The sequence below is a fragment of the Mycetomoellerius zeteki genome, unplaced genomic scaffold, assembly GCF_001594055.1.
Source record: "Mycetomoellerius zeteki isolate Tzet28-1 unplaced genomic scaffold, Tzet1.0 scaffold471, whole genome shotgun sequence".
NCBI lineage: Eukaryota > Metazoa > Arthropoda > Insecta > Hymenoptera > Formicidae > Mycetomoellerius > Mycetomoellerius zeteki.
The window spans coordinates 470,383-494,175 of record NW_017257470.1 but is presented as its reverse complement, the minus strand read 5'-3'; the positions used below and the strand labels follow the sequence as shown (position 1 = coordinate 494,175).

At 35.3% G+C, this 23,793-nt stretch overlaps 1 protein-coding gene across 1 annotated transcript in view; it reads left to right on the top strand.

Moving 5' to 3' along the window:
* Positions 1 to 751: 751 nt before the first annotated feature.
* Positions 752 to 23,793, top strand: part of sim (bHLH transcription factor single-minded) — a 43,836-nt gene continuing 20,794 nt past the window's right edge. The window contains exon 1 of the mRNA XM_018455158.1: positions 752 to 898. Within this exon, the coding sequence (XP_018310660.1) occupies positions 892 to 898 (7 nt within the window). The 5' untranslated portion in view covers positions 752 to 891. The remainder of the gene's footprint in view (positions 899 to 23,793) is intronic.

Sequence of the window (23,793 nt, the reverse complement as noted above, 5' to 3'; positions counted from 1 at the left end):
CAACTATAAAATACAGATAAATTTGCTTTTATTCTATTCCGAAATAAAAAGAGAGTATTCAGATTTTAAAAGTGTTATTTTATCAAATGCAAATATTGTTTTGATGCCTTCGTGATCACCAAGGATCCATGAAACTTCCAAAAAAGTTTGGGATAATCTTATCCTATATCTTTATAAAAGTCATATTCTTATACTAAATAAATACTCTTTTATATAATACAATAAAATATTCAATAATTTTTGTTATTTTAAAGAACAAAAGCTGCGAGTACGATAATCAATTAAAAGTGTTGGGGTCACATTTGTGCGACCGACATAAAATTCTCAGGAGCTGTGACCACGAAGAGATTAAACAACGTGTTTATTTTAATATTATTTTCCAAAATTTTCATTACATATTTTTCTCGTTTCTAACATTATTAACCTGAAGATCAGTGGTGAGTCGTTGGAACCTTAATACTTTTTTGGTACTAACATCTCCGGTTCATCGCTTAATCGTATCTTGATTCTAGGCGCGTACAATGCATATAGTGACGCAGCGTACGCGAGACAGTGACACCGCTGCTCGTCTTTTAAACGGGTACCGCCCCGATTGTGAGAACTACTCCCGGTGCGCGTAAATCCCACATGACTAAAAAGAAACCGATGGTGGGGGGATACGCGATGCCGGGATGTCGAGGAGGCAAGACCGAAGTTTAGTTTTGCTTAAGACAACCTTAAGTTGCATCGGTTCTCTTGCGTACCCCGACGATCTCCCCGCGACGATCAGGCATGATACGGACCGGTCGGCTACGGAAAAGATTCGCGCCCATGGGTGATCATGCATTGCGCCATCGTGTGTGACCAACGTTCTGGATCTAAATAAAAGCGCTCAGCGCAATCACCAGCGTCATGAAACGTGAGTTTTATTTCTATCTTTTTGTGCCATGCAAATTTTACGCTTGCGTGAAACATATAGAGACGTTCGCGAGACATTTCGTCCTATTAAAAATTGGTTATAATTATAAGATAATGGACGAAGTCATCTCTGATGAATGGATTCTAAAAAGAGATACCTGAGATTATGATAATTAGCCCTGCAGTAACGGGTTATTTGAACTTGAAGCGAAAATTTGTTGACAATTGTACGATTGGTACTAAAGTTTTAAATTGCAGATAAAAATCTTTGAACCTTCCTCTATCATTCACCGTAAGACAAAGATACACTTGCATTCTGTATTTCAAACAGAATTTACTTTCTAAATTTCTTGGAATAAAACCTCACTTCAAAAGAATGAAAATCTGCCACTCTTATTCAAGAGTGCAAATTTTTTCCAATAATGGCAACTTTTTTCCAATAATGGCAACTCTTTTTCAATAATGAGACTTTATCCAAGAAATTTTCAAGATCAAACATTTCTTCTTTATACTTTTCAGTATCTAAAACCAAAAAGCAAGTCAAACATTTTTTTTAATATTAAAAAGAAAATATGAAAAAATACAAATTGAAGTGAATGATGGCATTACTGGAAGTGTTAATAGTCGTAACTATCGCGTCGCTTATCGGCGATTCTTGCGTTACTCTTCCTGGGACGATCGGCGACTTCCAATAATCCCACCAAATTGGCAGAGCGGTTGGGTCCAAGTTCGACCCATGTGTCGGTGGGTCGGTTCAGCGAAATGAGAGAGAAATCGCGAAATAAAAGAACTCACCGGCGGCCGAGGGAGCTCTCTCGGCGGAATAATAAAAAGAGTATCGTGGGTCGCCACGGCAGTCAACCCCCGGGCCGGTGCTTATGGCACTTTGCCACGTGAGGCTTGCAAATTCCGTCAGGTCGTTTCGCGCGTGCTTTCGTCATCGTTCAGTTTCGCGAAAGAAAAAATTATCCCGGGACCGCGACGTCTCGTTGAAATTTAACGTTAAGATCGCGTTTACATGCAAAGTTACAAAATCTGGTTAAAAAATATTAACGTGAATAACACGATAATTTTTGCCCAGCAAACAATCAGACAAATTGACCTGTAGCATATAGGAGAAATAATTTTAGATATTATATATACACTACCATCAGAAAGTTCAAATCAAAGATTTATATACTTTTATATATTTTTTTAAATGGGTTAATTAATATTGCTTAAAACGATCAGATTTTGCTTATCAGATTTTAATAAGCCTATTATCAAGAGGTACATCATTGTAGAAAAACATTATACGAAATTTATCTTCCATCTATAATAGAAAATTGTTTTTATCTTGTTATTTTGTAGTAATAAATTTGACCTGAATTTTATGACAATAGTGAATTTTAAAATAAAACAGTCCCCTTTTCTTATTAAACTTTTTTCACCTCCAAAATTTAATTCTTGGATCGATATCGTTCTCGATTGGAAGCTCCTTTCTTAAAATTTTGTTTTGAAAGTAAGATCTTCCTTATCCGGGAGTATCATTATAGCCGTCCATGGTAACGTCACGCAAAAATAATCGTGCACGTGCTCAAAGTGTGATAAACACGAGCAACGCCATCGTTTCCCGAAATACAATCGCGCGCACGAGTTCGCACGCCACGGTACTTTAATTTCGCGACTCACCGATACCTCAGTTCCACAAGTTTGATTACGGTAGAGGATGCACCGTCAGCATAACAGACATCCTTGTTATCGTACAGATGTCCAAGGCTGCGCCTTTACGCCCACCTTAAGACTTCCCTCGTATAAAATCTGCGGCACACAATGCATATTTCCTACTGGATTGCTTGCGTTTTAATATGTTACTAGAAATTTTGCATTTCGTATGGCGCAATTCTAGTAATTTACTGAACGCAAACAATCCGGCAGGAAGAAATGCATCGTGTGCCGCTGGTTCAAAACACGAGTCGGCCTTGCGTCATTGCTTACGAAAGTTTTTCCGGCAACGATCGCTTGAATGCGCGTGTTGATTAATTAACAAATTGTAACGTCTCGCTTATTTGTATGAAACTCGACATGTCGAGTTAGCTTAATCTGAATTTAAAAACAAGATAACTGGTTTCTCTTCCTAATCGCTCATGTACCATCCAATTCCCACGCGTAGAATTTGCTGTTTTAAGCGATTTCCGCGTCCCAGAGCGGCCTATAAGCTCTACAACTGACCCATGGCGAAAGACGATTCCGTTGGTGAACGCGCACGTGTATATGTATGTACAAAAGCAAGAGAAAAGACGTTTCATATTTACGGGACACACAGACAGAGCGACATTACATATCGCCCGATAATTATTCATAGTAGAATATGTAAATTGAACTTTTATACAGCATTGTATTTTAAAATGTAAAAAATAAACGTCCATAAATATTATTAGAAATTATGCGTATTATATAATATATATTATAATCATTATTATTGTTTATTTATAAATCATTTATTTAAAAATTAAAAAATAAATATCTGTATTATCATAGATTTTAACAGTTATGGAAAAATAATTCAGCAATCGCTTAAGATTAATCATTTATAAGAATTTTTTTTAAACAGATTTTCGCATTCGCGATTATACATACAAATTAATCCTGATGAGAAATACGCTGTGGCATTTTTGCGATGATTAAACGTGCTTAAAGCAAATTGTCGTTCTCTCTCTCTCTCTCTCTCTCTCTCTCTCTCTCTCTCTCTCTCTCTCCTGACATTTTATAACTTTCTTCTTTTATAATTTTTAGAAATTTTTTTTAATAATGAGGCAGCGAATAATTGATATCTCCTCAGTCAAGCGAGTTGTCCTGCATTTTCAAGTCACTTAAACCTATTCTACAATGTGTTCTTTGTTTCCTATTTCTTGCTTTTTATCTCTTGCTTTCCCCCTCTTTACTACCGTTTTATCGATAATTATATTTCTTGCTACGTGTTTTCTATTTCTTTTGAAGTTTATCATTAACTTTTATCTCGGGCGACAGAAAACCAAAAACCTGATAAGAAAAAGACAAGATGTAAAAAATAGCAAAAAGCAAAAAACAGGAAACAAAAAGCACATTGTAGAATAGGCTTTAGGATTCTTAAGAGTCTGAAACCGAGCCTGCGCGTAACCTTTTCGCTCACTGCTCCATTCTGCAACGTTCATGAGACGAGTCGTGGTTTACTGGCGAGTCGAATGGCGAAGGCTACGGAGTCCTGGGGGACTTCAAAAACTCACCGGCACTCCCTCGTCTACGCCAATAAATTCTATTTCGCGTTACTTTGCCGCAAGCCGACGCGCGATGAATATTGCGCTCCTTCACGCCTTCCATCCCCCGTGTTCTTTCATCGTATTTCTTAGCTCAGCGCGATTTTTGTGCAGAATGGTCGCGTGTTACGTGCGACTGATAGCGTGACGATATGCACGCGCGATGCCGGTGATTTGAACGCTCGATAGACTTTCATTCCAATTAAACAGTAAGCAAGACTTATGTTCATTTCTACCAATTTAGATTCACTTACTTACTCTTTATCTTTTTTTATAATTCTTACACCGAAAGGACGGTTTTGCTGAAATATTTAATAATTTAGCTTGTACAGATCTGAAAATATTTTGTTGAACCATCAAAATAATTATGTACGAACACTCAAATTAATTGCTAGAATGTCAAAACTTTTTGCAGCATTGCTCATGCTTGAAATTCCTATGTAACTACTGATGATCCATCAAAATTATTTTCAGATTTGTATCTATAAGCTGAATTTTTAGATGCTTCAGCAAAATCATTCTTTCCATGTTGAACTAGAAGTAAGTTAAATCTAAAGTATCACATCTTATATATAATAAAAAAATCTTATAATAAATCTCATAAAGACATTTCGCGATTGTTATGAAATTATGTATATAAAATTATTAAGCATAAATAAAGTATAAAAGCCGAGAGGAGGCAGACAGAATCAAAAGTTCGCTGTAACACGTAATGTATTCGCGTAATATATACGCAACATTCGCGCGATATTACGCGTTACACGTGTATTGTTACACGTAATGGCTCGAGAGTCAGTTAACCGAGGATCAAACGACACCCCCGTAATGTGGCTTGCACGCGAGTGACATCTTCTTTTGCCATAACGTCGCTGAATTATGGACAGGCTACAACGATTGGACCCGCGTTTCGGTCCCGGGTGGGATCATTCGGTCTGTCGAAGCATATAAGGGGAGTAAATACTTCACGCATTCCCGATGCGTCTCACAGTCTTTACGGCTTATTATCACCTCCACGCTTTCGCTCTCTCACCCCGCGTGATACATCAACGCGATGGCGATGGCGCACGCGGAACAAAGCGAGAGAAAAAAGAAATGAAGGAACGGCGAGCGAACCTGCGTCGATTCCGCGAAGGGAAAATTACTTTAGCCAGAAGTCGTCGGGTCGGTGTCCGGCGCATTTCGCAAACAGGACGATAAACTAAATAAGATTTTGCGAAAAATTGAGGCGCGTTTTCCTCTAGTGAGACTAACATCTGTAGCTTTAAAGATTAACGAATAAATCTTGGATGGAATGGGAATAAATAATAAAAGCTTACTCTTGTAATGGCATTTTGTTTAGACAAGAAATGAGATTCTCGTCTGTAACACAATTTTAATAAAATTCCTGAAAATATATTATAAATTGTTGTAATAATTTTATAAGAATTATCTATTAGAAGACAAATGTAACATCAAATAACAATAAATATCTTTATGCATTACTAATTTAAAAAAAATCGCGTTGGCACAAAATTAATTAATAAAGCATCGTTATGTTCGTTTAAATCGTAGTTACTGAAATTTCACGAATATTAAAGCTGCACAGAAAGAAAAATTTTGCTGAAGTACCTAAAAATTTGATCAGAATTTAAAAATAATTTTATTGAATCATTAAAATAATTATATAAGACGCTCATAAGCATAAAGATACCACTGCAAACACTTTTAATATTCCAGCAACTATTTTGAATGTCCTACATAATTATTTGGATAGTCCAACAAAGTTATCTTCAGATTTCTATCCAAATATCTAGATACTTCGGGAAGTTCTTTCCGTGTGGATGATAATGTCGCGAGCGGAGCCGCGTATCGAATTTTAGGAAATCAGATGGGGTAAAAAAAAATGCGATTCTACTCGCGTTTATTACGAACGTTATTAGGCCGTAATTTAAGGCACGTCGATCTGGCGATTAGGACCGGGACTAACGTACCATTATTTTACAGCTTGGCTTTCGGCCAGCTGACCCGACTTGTGCCTGGTGATTCGTTGACGTCACGGGCTTCACGGACGGCTTTTTTACGTTTTCTGCGTCCGTTCCTTTTCGTCGTAAGAGCGTGACGGCCGCGGCATCCATACGCACCGTGTGTCCTCTCCGAAGGATTTCTTTCCGCGATGTCACGCTCTCGCGTGGCCTCGCAATATTTCGTCGCGATATTTCGCGACCCCTCAACCCGTCGATCCTCATCCCGTTTTGTTCGTTGTCTCTCATATGCACAGATCATCTCTATCTCAAAGAAAAAATCATACATATAATTATTATATTTAATGGATACCTATTTCTTAATAAATGTTTCTCAGTGATGAAAGATAATGTTTATTCCCAAGGAGAGCAAGAAAATCAAAATAATATCATGACTGAATCATGACAAAAAAAAGATGACATAAATTCGATCAATAATTGGTCAATATAATTGGCCAAATTGATATTATTTGTTTGAGTTGTAACTCTTGAGCAGTTATTGTTCAGTATGTGTGATTACGAGAGTTCCCGAAGTAAAAATACTTGATTTATATATATATATATATATCTTTTTTTGAGATACAGATAGGAAGAGAGAAACACGAGTATTGCTTTTAAATGCGCATGATAGGATCCAGTAAGATCGAAATCCCGAACGTGACGGCGTTCACGAATTCCCGGACTTATCCGCAACTAATTTGCGTGCAATTGTCGCGAATGATTTGTATACAGCGCGAACTGGACAGCTTTATCTCGGTCGCCAGCGATAATTCCGTGCAAAAATGGATAATTGGTGCCGCGGATGTTTTCCACTTGGGCACGTACATACCGCCGCGAATGATGTCACGCATTCGTCCTTTGCAAAGCATAATATACCGCAAAAGCTGCTAGTGCGTACTGCGTACCTACAATTGTGCGAGTTTTTCTAACAATGCGAATCGTCTCGATACATTGCTACGAAAACAAGATAAATCATTGATGGACTGTTGTCTTTTTGTGTAAAAATATCTTGGCTAGACATAAAGATTTGGTCTTGAAAATATCACTCGCTTTATCTAAGCGAAATACTTTTATTAAAGTATTTTTCGGTGATAAAGGAAAAAGTCAGCTTGGAAATAACATGGGAGGTTCGTAATTACCAAACCATTAATTATTTTATAAATATATTAAATAATATTACGTATACACATAGAAATATGTAATAAAAATTGCTTCACGTTAAGAAAAACGTGTAATACTTACATAAAATATTAATATTTATTGAAAATTTACGTTTCCTTAAAAAAGAGGGAAGGGATTATCAAAGAACATTTAGGTATTTGTGAAATAATGTAAAATTATTTTAATTTCTATTTCAGTGAAATTATAATTTAAATCAAGGAGTTCATTGAATATTTTATAATAAAATTTAAGAATTTAGTAAATAATTAAATTTTGATTAAAAATAATTGATTTCAAATTGGTGCCCAGGAAAAAATGTTGACGGAAAGTTTAGTAAAAAGAGAAAGAAAAACTCGTCACGACACTGCGTTTGCCTTATATTCAATATTTCCTCAGTCAGAAAAATATTCTAAAAACTCGGTTAGAAACACGGTTTGCGAGTCGCACATTTATTATTTTTCTTGATGCACCGGTACTCTGGGTGGCCATTTTAAAAGAACGATCCTGGACGCCTGGACGATCAGTCACACTTAATGTCAAAACTAAATTGACTTAGTTTAGGGCTGTTTAAGGGCGGGCTGCACGTCCGTATGAAAGGACAAGGGCCTCCCCCATTTGACTCAAGGGGGTTGCTCTGTCGCGCGTTGCGTCTATTCTCCCTGCCTGATCGTTACGATAGGGGTAGCTCCTGCTCTACCAACTTTCTGTCTCTCCCTTTCTCTTTCTTTATCGTTCTAAGATGCATATTAAGCCTTTGTCACGCTTTGTCATGATTTTTCTAATTTATTACATCTTTTCTTACATTAACTTTTTAACAAAGTTTTACAGTTTCAGCAAAAAGAAAGATACAACCGATCATAGAAAGGTTGCAACACTTTTTTTCAATAGATTTTGGAAGTCGACTTTGGTCGTAAAGCGATAGAACGTAAACCGTTACACCCATAAGTAAGAACTAAAGAAATAGAGAATGGACCGCGCGATCCGTATCTGAGTAGTGTTCAAATGTGGTCGACAATAATGAGAGAGAGGGACCGTGTGGAAGACGGCATTCTCCTTCTCATTCTTTCTTCCATTATACCATTGAATGGAAAGAGATACAGATTGACCGTCTTCCACGGTCCCTCTCTCTTATTTTTATCGACCATTTTGACCACGAATCGCGCAGTCCATTCTCTGTCTTTGGTAAGAACCAATCACTCAATAAGCAAGTTACATTCCAAAACCCATCGAAAAAAGTGTTACAATCTTTCTGTAACCAGCTGTACAATAGTTCACATAAAAAGAAATATTTTATATCAGTGTATCTCACAAGGGAAGTTTCACAACTGTCCGAAACTGATTTGATTCTCCATTAAATATGTTGTTAAACAAGAAAATCTAAGAGATACGTATAAAAAAATACGTCTCCTTTTCGTGTTTAACGACATATTTCATAGAGAATCAAATCGGTTCCGGACAATTGTAAAATTTCCTTTATCAGTTTTCTATTGTATATTCAAAAAGCATGCACTGATTTATAAACAAATTAAGTTTCTAAATTAATTTTCATATAATGAGCTTAAATAAAATTGTTCGACATTGATATTTTTTATTTATATCGTTTGCGTTAACATTATGAATTATAATATTATTTGAATAATTATTAAAGAAAGCGATTTTTTGCCGAATGATAAGATATTAGATTTATCCTAGTAAACAAGAAACGTTACGAAGCATTTCAGTAACGTTGCTGCAACGTTTCTTGCTTAGTGGGATATTTTATATTTTTTTATCTCGATGATAAAATCTGGTATGCGCTTTTTACAAAAAAAATCATTTCTTATATCTCCGTGAAAGAAATATATATGAGAAACATCTAATTATCATTCGGCAAAAAAATCGCTTTTTCTAATAATTATTCGAACAATATATTTCATAATGTGCGCACGGGTGTTGTGATAAAATGAACTAGAGATATCGTGCCATCTGACAAAGGCTTCACACGTGCGTTCGTTACGCGTTCACGCGCCTATCCCAAGAATACGCGATCGCGACTTCCTCCCTCGAGCGCGAGGCTTCACCCTCGAACGTAGGGTTGCTAGAATTTCCTCTAGGTTGTAGGAGACAGCAGGTCTCCTCGTTACGCTAATTGTTGCCCGGAACTTTCGTCGACGAGTAGCGATCGTTCGTGAAATTCACGAGAGCTGGGGAAGAGGGAATAGAATGTAACGCGCACCCTTTCGAAACGATTATTTTTTTCATTGCCGAAGATTTGCCGAAAGGTATATTTCTTTGATATCAATTTTGTAACGCGTATTTATCTCTTAAATACTGCGTATTCTTTTTAGAAATTGGTTGAGAGATTGTACTCTGAAATATTCTTAAGTAACAGGAGAATGCATGTAGAGAGAGAGGGGGGGAGTGAGTGAGAGAGGGGGGGAGAGAGAGAGAGAGAGAGAATCATCATTTATTTACCGTTCTAAGACTTAAGCCCCTCAAGCACATGATGTATAATAATTAAGAATATTATATAAGATTCCTGATTATATTTAACAAATTTAAGAAAGAATATAATGGGAAGTAGAGGAGTCAATGCAGTACTTAGTGCGTAATTATAATGATTGAATACAATTTTAATTAGATAATCTTACATTTAAATTAAATTCGAATATAATATATTAGTTGTACATTACTAACGGCATGCACATTGAATCATTCAAAGCTTTTTTACAGAGTAAATAAAAGAAAATATAAAGAATAATAAAAACGGAAAACAAAACAAAAATAAAAAATTAAATAAAAATATATAATGAGAGAGAGAGAGAGAGAGAGAGAGAGAGAGAGAGAGAGAGAAAGGCGTATATAGTTTTTTAAATCCCACGATATATAATCCAGTGATTTCTTGAATCAGAACTCGATACAAAGTGCCAAGCGAAAGATATTCGTTTGTTATGACGTTTAGCTAAAAATTAAACACGGCGCGTGAGGCGTTTAACGATTTGGTACGGCTGTTGCCTCCTTGGCCTGTTACGGCGCACGATTCTCACATTACGGCGTCGCGATACTGGCGTCTAAACACAGGCTCGAATTCATGATCAATAAACTACGCGACCTATCAGCCGTGGCGCTCCCTCGCTCTCTCCCGTTTCAAAATGCAACAAAATACGCTTAGTTGCATGCACGTATCAATCTACAACAATCACAAGGCAATCTATGCAAGGCTAGATTGCTGCTTCCACGTAAACCTTTACTTACAAGGTCAACATCGAATGTCATAGTGGTGTTTTAATTAAATAATATACCTAATTTAATTTATAGTGTACTCATAGATTTATACAATGAGAGATAATCATAAGTATGTGAATACACAAACTATACCAGCAGTGCAGCTGTTATAAAACCTGTTAGAAAAATTTGACAAACTGAGATTATAAATTACATATAATAATACTAAGATTACATTGACAATGTATAAAAAGAATGGTTTTGCCGAAGTATTTAAAAATAATTTGCTTAATGGTTGCTAGAAGGTTAAAACTTTTTGCATTGATTGTCATCAATGTTTAAACATTCTGTATAGTTATTTCAGAAAAAAGACGTCAACAAATTATTGCTTCGAACGCGAAATATAATTATATGCGTTTTCCCGGAAATGTTTTATTTTCATCACGTCAGTTTGTAAAACTTGCATTGGCAAATAAAATGGCTAAATATCGAAACGGAGAAATTGTTTAACCCTTATATTAACAAGGGACGTCCTAAAGGGACTAAATTGCCCAGCACCGATTTGATTCACCGGTGACACACCCCTTAAACATGAGTCGGCGCACGTATAAAAAAATACGTGTCTCTCTCTCTCTCTTAGATTTTTGTGTTTAACAACATATTTTACGGAGAATCAAATCGGTGTCGGACAATTGAGTCCGTAGAGACGACAGACGTCTCTTGTAAGTATTGAGGTAAAAAATAGTAACTTTTTTGTTAAGGTTGGCCTCTGGGTCTTCGATTTAAAAAAAACTGTAATAAAAACACAATTTTATAAATCTGTTTTATTGATCGAACAGTTAGAAATTAGCCTTTATGAAAGTACTGGAAATGAAACAGTTCTATTTACGTTTTATTTTTTTTTCGCGTGGTGTCCCATGGAAAAAACGGACCAACCTTACAAGGACACAATGCGAGATGTTTTTCCTCGACTGATTTTGCTAGTAGGTAATAAAAATTCAGAGCAATCGAGGAAAAACACCTCTCATCGTTCCCTTGCGTGTCAGTACTTTTTCAATAGGAGGACTGAATTTTGACAGGATTTCTGAATTTTGCCTGAAGAATTCAGAAAGGATGCTTTACAAGAAAGGTTTTCTTAGAAAGAAACTAATTTGTCAAATGATACTTTCATTGTTGCAAGAAGTTTCCTTTCTCGCCTCGATGCTCAGGTAGATTTAATTAGTCCGCCACCGCGGCTGTGCAACATTCGCGTCACGCGTCGTCGATTTTCAAGCGCGTTGACGCGCGAGTCGCTTTATTTTCTTTCTTCGAGCCCTCGCACGTTTCGCGTGAGAGCGGCTTTGTCGCGCGAGACGGCGTGCACGAAAGACGCGTGGAAATTCGAGTTGCGCGTGTAGAATTGCGGGTTGCACGCGCGCTGCTCACGTCGCGTCGGCTCACAAGACGATGTTTGCCAGTTCACGAGCAACATTGTAACTCTAAGTGGAGTGCACGTCGGAGTGAGAAAAAAACACGGTAGGGAGGATGAGAGAAGTCTCGGGTACGTTGTACCGTCTACGTGTCGGAGTGCAACACGCAAAACGTCGCAACGTTGCCGATCTCTGCCGATCCTCGACGCGAAAAAATTATAATTCGAGATGCGAATGAGAAAAATACCAAAATACAACAAGATATCTCAGTATGAAGACGAATGACGATGGTCGAATGATAATCAGCTGCTTCTCCTCGTGTAGTTTTTGTAACCCTAAACACTTATCTTTAGATCTGTTTTCTTTGACTGAACTAATATACACTTTTGGAACTTAAAATAAGATAGGATATGTTTGATGTTTAGCGAAAACGAAAGTTCTAATGCAGTCTGGTGCAGGAATAAGAAACAGATCTCTTGTATCTATCAAAATTTAGATATCATTTTTGCGATAACTTAATAGTCACTCAGATTGTCAACTGATGTATCTAAAAAAAAGTTTAAATTTTGATATTTAGAAGGTAAATGATGTATACATGTTTTTTAATTGGTAAGAAAGATGTAAAGTTGGAAAAATAAGATATCCCTCGAATGATCTGATTCGTTGCTTCAACCACCTTCTAGTCGAGACTGGCAACGCCGGGTCCGTATACGTCGTCTCTTAGGATCATACGTGGTCAGCACAATGCAAGAAAAACACGACGAGAGTCGCCCGAGATGAACGTGGTTCCTGGTATCGCCGAGTGCCGGACGCGTTCCACGCGCGAGTTACACGCGGGTGCATACGGATGGAATTATCTATCTAAGGAATGCGCCGCGCGACAAGAACGATAGAATTATCTGTGTATATGTCGCGTATCGTCATCTGATACACATATCCTGGACAGTTGTCTGTGAGAAAGTAATGAATTAAAGTGGCCCTTATCAGAGAAGAGGCCCTAAAAAGGGCACTACTCCGGAAATCGCGCGTTTTATTACAATATGTTTCTTGATCTCGGATTCTCCTTTCGCAAGAATATAATTGCCTTCATTCACATCCCCTTAATATTCGATGTTAACTATCCCGATAATTAAATCTGAGATTAAAATTCTATTAAAGTATAATCCACTCAAATTATTGGAAGAATAAAATTTCTTTAACTTTTTACTTCAAGCGTTATTCGTTACAGTCCGTTAATTTAATAATTTAAAATCTTTCTCGAGTTTGAAATTAATGAATTAAATATTTTTTGAACTACACAATCCATCAGTTTCACAATAATTATTTTTCAATTTGATAACAATTGTTCTTCAATCTCGATTAGCACAATGACGAATCGTGGCCATTTAGTATTCACTCGTTGAATGAATAATTAATTATTCAAATAATACAAAGTGAAACGACCGTATACTTTCGGAAATATATATTATATTAATACAGGCGTCAGCGTATCTGGCAAACGTTCCCTCGCAAACGCATCCCTTAAAGCCGATACAAATACTTCATAATGTGGACCGACGACAAATCGGACATCCCTTCTCCTCGATCGAAATGACGGCGAGGGATGAAATCTGGCGATTCGGTTGTTTGTTCTTTTAGCGCGACAACTACGGCGGCTAACAGCGCAACGTATTTTCGACATAAACTTCGCGCTGTATGCCGGGACACGCAGTATGCTAATAATTTGGGCCGCCATCCCGGTGATCTTATGTCATCGATGTCGACGTAGAAAATCGAAATGGGGTTAACGAGGCCGAGACAGCGTGGTATCATACATCGAAATGGACTATACGTATATATATTTTTTATAAAGTAAAGTATACTTGGGAAATGTTTATCGATATTAAAAAAAAAATTGAATCAAATTTTATAAGAATCTTTTGGTTAAATTAAATTGATTTCTGAGATGAACTATGTGTTCGTAAAGTTTCGTAAATTGCGTAAAGAATCTTACCCAAGGAACACATCAAGTTAAGAGAAAGTTAAAATGACTTTATTTTGATGTCATGAAAGTTAAAGTAATGATCTTGTTAGAAAATTTGACTATTTATTAACATTAAGAATCAAAGTAAAGTGCATTTGGATTTTTTGTTGATTTTTGTATATTCCTTGGGTACTCAATTAAATTATTAATTCCATTTTGTTTGAGTCGGTGAATAAAAGATTTATGAAAAAGCAGATATACTTATGGTTATTTATGTTAGTTTCGTATATGGAATTGCTCTTTTTCGGATGCAGAACTGGAGACATGTATTTGAAATACTTTTATTTAAAAAACAGTATTTGTAAAACAATCGTATTTTGTATTTTGCATTTCAAATACTAACAATAAGAGAGAGATTGACAATCAATCTTATTATTTGAAATACAAAAAACTTTCAATCTTTTAATTTTAAATACAAAATCTGTAATACTTTCATGCTTGCTCCGTTGAAAAGTTGAAATACAAAATACAAAATACACTCGTATTGCAAATACGGCGTTTTAAATAAAAGTATTTCAAATACGTGCCTCTCCAGCCTCATTCGGATGTGTTGATTAAATACACATTATATACACAAAATTATAAATAAATTCACTCTTGAAATATCCTCGAAAATAAAAGATAATTTATAAAATTTGAAGCTTATGCAATAAATATATATTACATTTGTTGATTAAATACATATTAAATACAAAAAATTATAAATAAATTCACTCTTGAAATATCCTCGAAAATAAAAGACAATTTATAAAATTGGAAATTTATGCAAATATATGTTACATTTGTTCGTTTAGTGTTATATAAATCGATTTAAGAAATGGTTGCTATGCCACGAGTATTAAAGTATTAAAGTGTCAGAAGCGGTGCTCTGGAATATGAAAAACTATTTCAATCAGAAATTTTTCAAAGATACCTTTGTGGAATGGTTCGGATACGTTTTGAAAAGCATAGATTTTTTGAAAAGAAAAATTTAACATAAATCATTGTTGTGTTCTAATTTTCTGGGAACACAGTAGTAGCTTCGACAGAAAATGCCTTGATCGTTTCTGTGCGTGACCAGTTGAATGCAGAGAAGCGCGAGCTTGCAACTCCACTGGGGCTTAACCTCGATCTCACCTACATTTTCGACTATGGCGTCGTCCATTCTCGTATCGACAATGCCAGCCATCCACAGGATATTCCTCGGGTTCGACGTTATACGCCCCCTTACCGTCCCCAGTGTCGGGGATCCGGCAAAAAGATAAGGGTGCGCGGGACCACGGGAGTGGTCTCAATTCATTATCCCCCGATCGGCCGAGAGACCCGGGACCGAAACCCATTCAACGATTGTGCGACAGCAGCATCGCGTGTGCCTGCGCATTTTAACGCGCGAAAGTTGCTGTAGGTCGTAAGCTTCGACGTTCACTGGCGAACGTCAACAGTCGGTGATTTTTATTTCACGATTTGAGCCATGAGATTCAAACGTTCCGCATTTCTTCGTGCGGACGGCAAAGTAGAACGATCCCTGCTATCCTGTAATGTTAATCCAAGTCCGAAAAAGAGAAATAAGGGAAAAATATTTCTCGCTAATATCACGGTCAATAATTGAAACACAGATTCTTGCATAATGCATAACACATAAGACATAAGAAAATCAACCAATCAATTTATTTTGAAGAAAGGAAGGAAATGAAGAACTTTGATTGATGCATTTTTTTTATGCATTATGCAAGAATTCTAGAGTTCCCATTCATATTCTTGAATTTTTCATTTCGCGGTTAAATTATCGAGTGCAGTCCTGCGTGATTTTATTTTAACTTGAAGCTAACTAGAACGGGGATTGAAGTCTCACAGATTAAAATGGAACACAGATAAAAGAAAAACAAGGAAGATTCAACGACGGTTGTTTCTTATGCAAACAAAGTTCTTATCCAGATAAACATAATTAAACAAGTGTAGAACGAACACAGATTTCAATCTCACTCGATTTCAATCGAGACTCGACGGCCGCTCGTCGCTGAATTTATCATGAGCATAAAAAATAACAAAAATATAAAACATCAAGAGAGAGTAATATAGAATATAGAGGTTGATCGAACGCGCGTCGCGCAATGGAATTTACGTAGCGCCGGATAATAGCGAGTGGCAAGCACGTAGTTTCTCTAATTCGGATAACACCAGCGCGCTTCTCCGGTGCACAACACCTATTTACTCTGGTCCACGCGCATTCAGTGGAGACACCGCGTTACGGAATCGCGCGCGTGCGGATGTGTCATTTCTCACGGATACGCGGCTTCATCCCGCGCGACGGCGAGGGGACCAGGACGCGGCGGCATTACGATACGAAAATAACGGCCGGCCAGCCGGGGGCACGCGTGCAAATCTCGGCAAATATTATCTCTGCCTGTTTCGCGCGCGTACACCCTCTCGTGCGTATTTGCGCGAAAACTACTAACCCTGACGTACATCGACGCACGGAATGTCCTCCGCGCGTCGAGAAATCGCCGGCGAGATCCGTCCAAGCGACAAGCGACACTGGTATACATACACATGGCTCGGTCCACCATCCTGCACAATCTGCATAATGCACCGCCCTGCCGGTCGCGCCGTCACCATTTACTTTCCTTCTCGCATAAGAAATGTCGCGATAAAAATAATAAGTTACAGACGGGTCTCTCTACTCTCGGTGACCCATTGCGCTAACATTTTTACGAGATTTGTAGACGATTTTTCTTTCGTTTAACGTCACACATCGTAAAAACTCTCGATACCCGACTCTTTTATAACATTATGTGTAAAAAATCTAATCACAAAATGTCAGATAAAACAAAATAATAAAAGAAAAAAATTTGTAACTACGTTCTTAGTTACGTTAATGTATATAGTATTCGATAAAAAAATACTTTTTCTAAAAACAATCTCAAATAAATGAAAAAGACTTGGATATTTAACTCAAGAAACTTATATTTTGTAACGATAATTTTGCATCTCTCATTTACGGCAACGTCGTTTTGACGATGACTGTCAAATGTTTATGGACGACGTAGTTTTATTATATTAAATTAAATAAATTAAACTGTTATCAAATGAAAATATTTTTTTAATTTTTGGCGATATTCAATTAGTTAAAATACGAAATGGCTCTTTCAAAATATATCTCTTTCATACTCGTTTTTTCCTATCGTTTTCTTTTCCCAGTCCATTAGCTCTTCGTGCACGAAGAATTTTTTTAGATAGAACTTTTTGTCTATTTCCACTATTTCGATATATGCAGTAATCGTTATTGAAAGTAATAGCGTTTCTCGCTTCGTACACGTGATTTCGACACTTCCGACACATATAAAGCAATCGACGTACCTAGATAATTGCACGTCATTCTTCCCGCTTTCGTCGTTCCCTCTTTCATTCCTCTTTTATCCGAACAAAAAGAGTTGGGATTTATCCGGACGGGCGCGAGGTGAATCCATGAGATTAGAAGAAAGATCCGTTAATTGGACGACGGGGACAGATACCGGTAGCCGCAAATTGGATTGCCTCATCCTACCTCGCCGCGCTTACTTACTATACCGTCGATATCGATTATAGTCGTAATGGTATGTAATAGCTGTGAAAATCTAGCGTGAACGGCTGGCGATTTTGATAAACGAGGAACAACGAGTGAACGCATTATTGGAAAGCGTTGATTAATAAATCAGAAATTCGCGATTCTCTTTGCGTGCGTTGTCGAACATTTTATCCTGTGCCGTGCAATTCAATTTAATAAACGCGCGCGTCTCTCTCGAAACAATGAACACATGCATTCTTGATTATCCGAATATCGATCCGTTATGAAAAGTAAAGTATTATAAAATTTGCATAACATTCCTAAATATTAAATTTATTGTACGCTATTTCGTTATCTGTAAAAATGCAATGCGACTGGGAAAATAAATAGTAATTACGATAGACTCAAATAACTATGTGAAAGGACAGAAATATTTAATAGAATAATTATTCATATTTTTGCAACTGTGTGACAAAGGGTCCAGTTTATTTCGTTAATCAGAAACTGAAGCAAGTAGGGGAGAATGGTGGCGATTGTAACAAAAAAATTGTAACAAAAAAAAACAGAAATATCTAATGGAATAATTAATAATGTTTTTGCGACAGTGACAAAGTTTATTTCGCTAATCAGGAACTGAAGTAAGTACATATTCTAATAATCACAAATTGCAAAATTTTCAGAAACCTGTTCGACAGGTGCAACTTTGGAAACGAACATGTGGGCTACACGTGTTTTTCAATAGCCCTAACCTTTTCTATACGAATAAGCACCGGCATTTTTCTTCAATAGAAAAGGAAATAAATGATAATTGTGATAGAGATTCAAATAAGTATGTTAAATGACAGAAATATCTAATGGAATAATTAATAATATTTTTGCGACTGTGACAAAGTTTATTTCGCTAATCAGGAACTGAAGTAAGTACATATTCTAATAATCACAAATTGCAAAATTTTCAGAAACCTGTTTCGACAGGTACAACTTTGGAAGCGAACATGTAGGCCACACGTGTTTTTCATTAGCGCTGATCTTTTCTATACGAATAACAATGGCATTTTTCTTCAATAGAAAAGGAAATAAATGATAATTGTGATAGATTCAAATAAGTATGTTAAACGACATAAATATCTAATGGAGAATAATTAATAATGTTTTTGCGACTGTGACAAAGTTTATTTCGCTAATCAGGAACTGAAGTAAGTACATATTCTAATAATCACAAATTGCAAAATTTTCAGAAACCTGTTTCGACAGGTGCAACTTTGAAAGCGAACATGTGGGCCACACATGTTTTCCATTAGCGCGCACCTTTTCCACGTGAATGGACATCGTTTCCGACATATTTCTTCAATTGAATATCTTTTAGTCAAAGCTCTAATAAAAGAGATTGTGTTTTCGATATAGAATACAAAAGATATTTCGACCTGCCTAAGATTAAACGTAAAAGTCTAAAATCATCTTTTAGAAAAGTAAGAACACGTGTGCAGCATCTGGCAACCTACCTGTTTTTAGGATTATATTCAACTCTTTACCTGTTTTTACCTGTAGGAAAAAACGAGTCCATCGTAAATACATCATATTCATTTTGAAACGTTACTGTCAATCGTACACCTTAGATCTTTTCTTTTTTTGTTAACGAGAAAGAAATGTCTATGCACTGCCCTCCATCCTCCCCTCTTCGGGGACGTGTGGGACTTGCAACCACTAAAATCTTTCCGTAGTGTCCCTACCTGGGCTACGTTCGGATACACTACCTGAGTGCTCTCGGGTGTCGTCTTATCCTTGTTTAACACTGAGTGAATAACAAGGATAAAACGATACATGGGAACCCTCGGGTGATGTTTCCGAAGTAGCCCTGGGCGCTAGTCGAGGGGACCGGGGCTCACGTGCAGCATTCTACCGGGTCCCTCCGTGCCCTGCCTAATTAATTAGCTCTATTTTTGGGGGGGGGGGAGGGGGAGCCCCGTACACGAGAAAGCTCCAACCTTACATCTAACATGTGTGGTACATATGAAAAATTAAACTAAATTAAAAATATATATACATCATTACTGTTTATATTAACGCAAATAATGATATTAATAAATAATGTTTACATTGTATATACACTGTTAAATCTATAGTGTCAAATTTAACTTAATGTGAATCGCCACGTAGAAGCACGATCTCATTTAGATGTATTTAATTAATTTTCAAGAAATTAAAATTAAAAATTCCAATATAATTAAAACGTTAACATCTATCTTGCAAAATTGTAAATTTGTAAATTGTTTTTGTAACTTTCACAAAAACTTTCTCCAAACTTTACAATCCAATTTTAGGTACGATGTTTTTACAGACAAAAACTGAATGAAAAATTCTGTTCCGTTAAGATTTTTTTACCAAGCACTTGATCGAAAAAGAATTAACTAGGATTTATCAAGAGGGAGAATGAATGCAAATCAATTAACGAATTCCAAATTTGACAATTAAATTCGCTACTTGAAATAATTTAAATTGCAATGTCAATTTTAGGAATATAAATTTCGAAACTGCATTTTTGATGCGCTTCCTGAATTATCTATAATATATGTACAAGATATCTGGTATAAGCGTAATCTCTTGTGAGCAAGTAGATGCTATCTCTTTCATCGCGCGCTTATTTGCTGTTGAAATTGTGCGGATGCACGCTCATTTGTAGATTTTCAATATTTTATTAATTACTGTAAAAGTTTCGAAACAAATTTCTTTTATTCCGTTTAACCTGCTTTACTGACTCACAAGAGATAAATATTACTATCAGGTACATACATACATAATGACATACAAATTATTGATAAAGTTAAAAATTGAGTATTAAAAGCTTATTAATATTTAGTATTTTTGTAATAAAACTTAATGAAAATATTATTATTAGTAATGCTCTTTTTATAAAGATTTATTTGTTGCATTAAAATATCACAAAGTCTTTTGAAGTTATATTAATAACCATCAGTATGATGATCCTGATGTTATTGATAAATCGGACCGAATGTTATATAAAATTTTAAAATTCTCAGATCTGTTGCTGTTATTGGAATAATTATGAAAAAAGAAGAAAGAGAATCTCTTTTCAAGAGAATTAAACAAGATATCAAACAATAAAAAGTTAATTTACCATTTTTAATAAAAAGTTTTTCCATCTGTGGTCGTTTCTTTACATGGCGTTTTTCGGCCATATGTGTAGGACAATCTCGACAATAATGGCTACGTTTACACCGTGCGCTTAGTCCGCGACCTGTACGATAAGTGTCTTTGTTTAACTTACAAGATAAACAAGGACATCTATTGTATAGGTCGCGACCTAAATGCACGGTGTAAACGTAGCCAATGTGAAGTGTTCGAAAAAATATCTACGACAACATTTGTACCAAAACTTCCCTTGTAACACATGTTGGAAAAATTGAAAAATTATCTTTTTTACATTTTTATATTGTCCAACAAATGTAATATTTAATGAACGTTTCTAGAAATCTTATATTTTATGTTATTAATATGAAATTTTATCTTGTGTTATTATCCGTTGTAAATATTTTATAAATATTTTCCTACAGTTATTCTCTTTCATGAATATATAATAATATAATGAAGACAATAGAACAATTCTAACTTACTTATTTAATAGTGATGTATTATCCTCCTTGAATTTTAAATATGAAAACAGCCTCGTATATAAAGTTTTCATAAAGTTAGTTCAACGAATATTGATTAAAGTTAATTGAATTTTATGTGAGCGGCTACTGATACATGTACGATTGTGAATGCGACAAAAGATTTTATTGAAAACGTATCGATGAGGCTTTTTGAGACAATTTCATCGACGAATATAAAAATATTACTGTTTTCTAATTAATTCTCGTACAATATCGTATAATGTCGTATAATACGTACAGAAAAATTAATTACATTTTATAAAAACGTTTTACCGAAGCGCAGATTTTTCTTTCCAACGGAAAACCGGAGTCTTACCTTCGAGAGGTAGCGTTATAGCAAGTAGTAATATAAAATAACTACTGTTATAAAATCTCTGGCAAGATCGTTTTTATTACTATCGTCCTTTGGACTTCAGCTTGCCCTCTCGAAAGTCGAGGAATACATACAAAAAGTACGTATACCACTAAGGAATTTCTTGACCCTCCGAGCTATAAGGGTGGGGCTTAAAATAAGGGTGGTGCTTCTCGCCTATCCCATCGAGAAACAGCGTTGGTCAGCAGCAGGGAGAGCGGCGAGTCACTCCAGAATAAATCTTAGTCGAGATTTAAACGCGCGACACGACCTGTCCTTTTTTCGTTTTTTCCCGTCGTTCTGCTAACATCGACAGATTCTCTTATAATCGTTTTGCGGCAGTAATCTTTTCAAATCTCAGCGCAACATTGATTTATTAATAACACGCATTCGGTCGTCGTAGCATTTCTTAACATACGCGTGCTCGGAACTGATGATTAAGTAATTTCGATATGCCGTCGGCGACACGTACGGCATATCATAAGTGGTGTCAGAGTTCAACTAGTCGTGTTAAGAAGAGTACATATAGCATGGCACAGGAAAATTTCGAATATCGATCAACTGCACCAAGAAAAAATCTTTTTATCCCAAATTGGATGGTTAAACACAAACAGAAAGAAGATCGGGAAGGTATAACAGTTATGTATACGATCCATCGTAAATATAAATTCAGGTTTTCATAAATGTTCGAATATGTAAGTACACGAATTATTTGAAATAATTGCTGTTCAATTGTCCAAATAAAAGCTTCACGTTTAAAAAATCAAATTTACTTAAATCGGTGAATTTGCTAATTTTGATTGAAACGATGTGAGTTATATAAAACACATGTGTTATTTTTCCGTATATTCTTTCCGTATAATCAAGTGCGTAATATAAAAATAAAATGGAAATCTTTAGTACAGAAAAAGATAAGATATTGAAATTTTTGAAATGTTCGTCGACGTGAAAAGAAAGGCTTGCATAATCAAAAGAATAAGCATAATGCAAAAATAATTTTTGTAAATTCCAATAAGGACATTTCTCATTGTGAAAACATTCTCACTTTATACATTAATAATATACAAATTTTAAACTTATTTATTTTTTTCTGTATGACTATAAAATACATGAAAAATAATTTTACTTTCACCCGCTCATTTTTTTATTGTAATTTTGATAAATTTTGATACGTTATATACTGCGTCATCATTTCTCTGTAATATCTATTAGTAAATTTTGTGAATTCACTGATATTGAATTAGATTTTTTAAAATCGGAATTGTTCAGTTGATCATATTTAAATAAATGGTTAAAAAGTTATTTCAGATAATTCGGTATTAAATTATTCGGATATTTACGAGATTAATTAATAATTCGTTTCTTTGTATCGCTTTATTACAGCATTACGTTTCTTTTACAAGAAAATATAAAAATAAACAAATAAATCTAACTGAATAGAGTAACACTTCTCTCTTTCTTTTTTTAAATAAATAAATGAAATGAAGACAAAAAAGTGTGAAACTTAAATCCTAATCGGTATTCGTTCCAAAATTTCTTTAATTGACAGGTCTAGTATACTTTAAATTAATGTATTTTTCCTGAAACCTAACATAATTGAACTCTAAAAATTTAAGAAATAAGATTTTATAACATAAAATTAGACATGTAAAGTTATGAAAAATATTTCTTATACACGAGAATGACAAGTAACATTGTTTCCAATCCTTGGTTATAAACAATTCTTCATAACCTAGTTGAAGAAATGCAGCCTAACATTTTCTTCAATTCGTAAAAAATTGTTTATAACCTGGGCTTGGAAGTAACGATGTTACTTATCGTTTTTGTTTATAAATATTGTTTACAATTTTATATATCTAATTTTAAGTTACATATACTCTTATTCCTCGAATTTTAACTTTGAAAATAAAACAAAAATAGTTCAATTATGTTAGCTTTCAGGGAAAATACATTAATTTAAAGTATACTGGACCCGCGAATGTCAATTAAAGAAATTTCGGAGCAAATATCGGTTAGAATTAATCTAATAATATTAATACACTAATAAAGATATGTCTAATAATTTTAAATAAATATTTAAAATTAATTTTCTTGAAATTGAACTTGAAAAATCGTTTATTCGAAATTTCATATTTCAAATGAAACTTCCGATTGTTAATTCCAATGTAATATAAATTTAATTATCATACATAATTTTCAATGCATATTTAATTGTAATATTTAATCTTCACCCTTTCTCTTTTTCTAATTAGTCAACGAAATTACACTAATTTTGTAG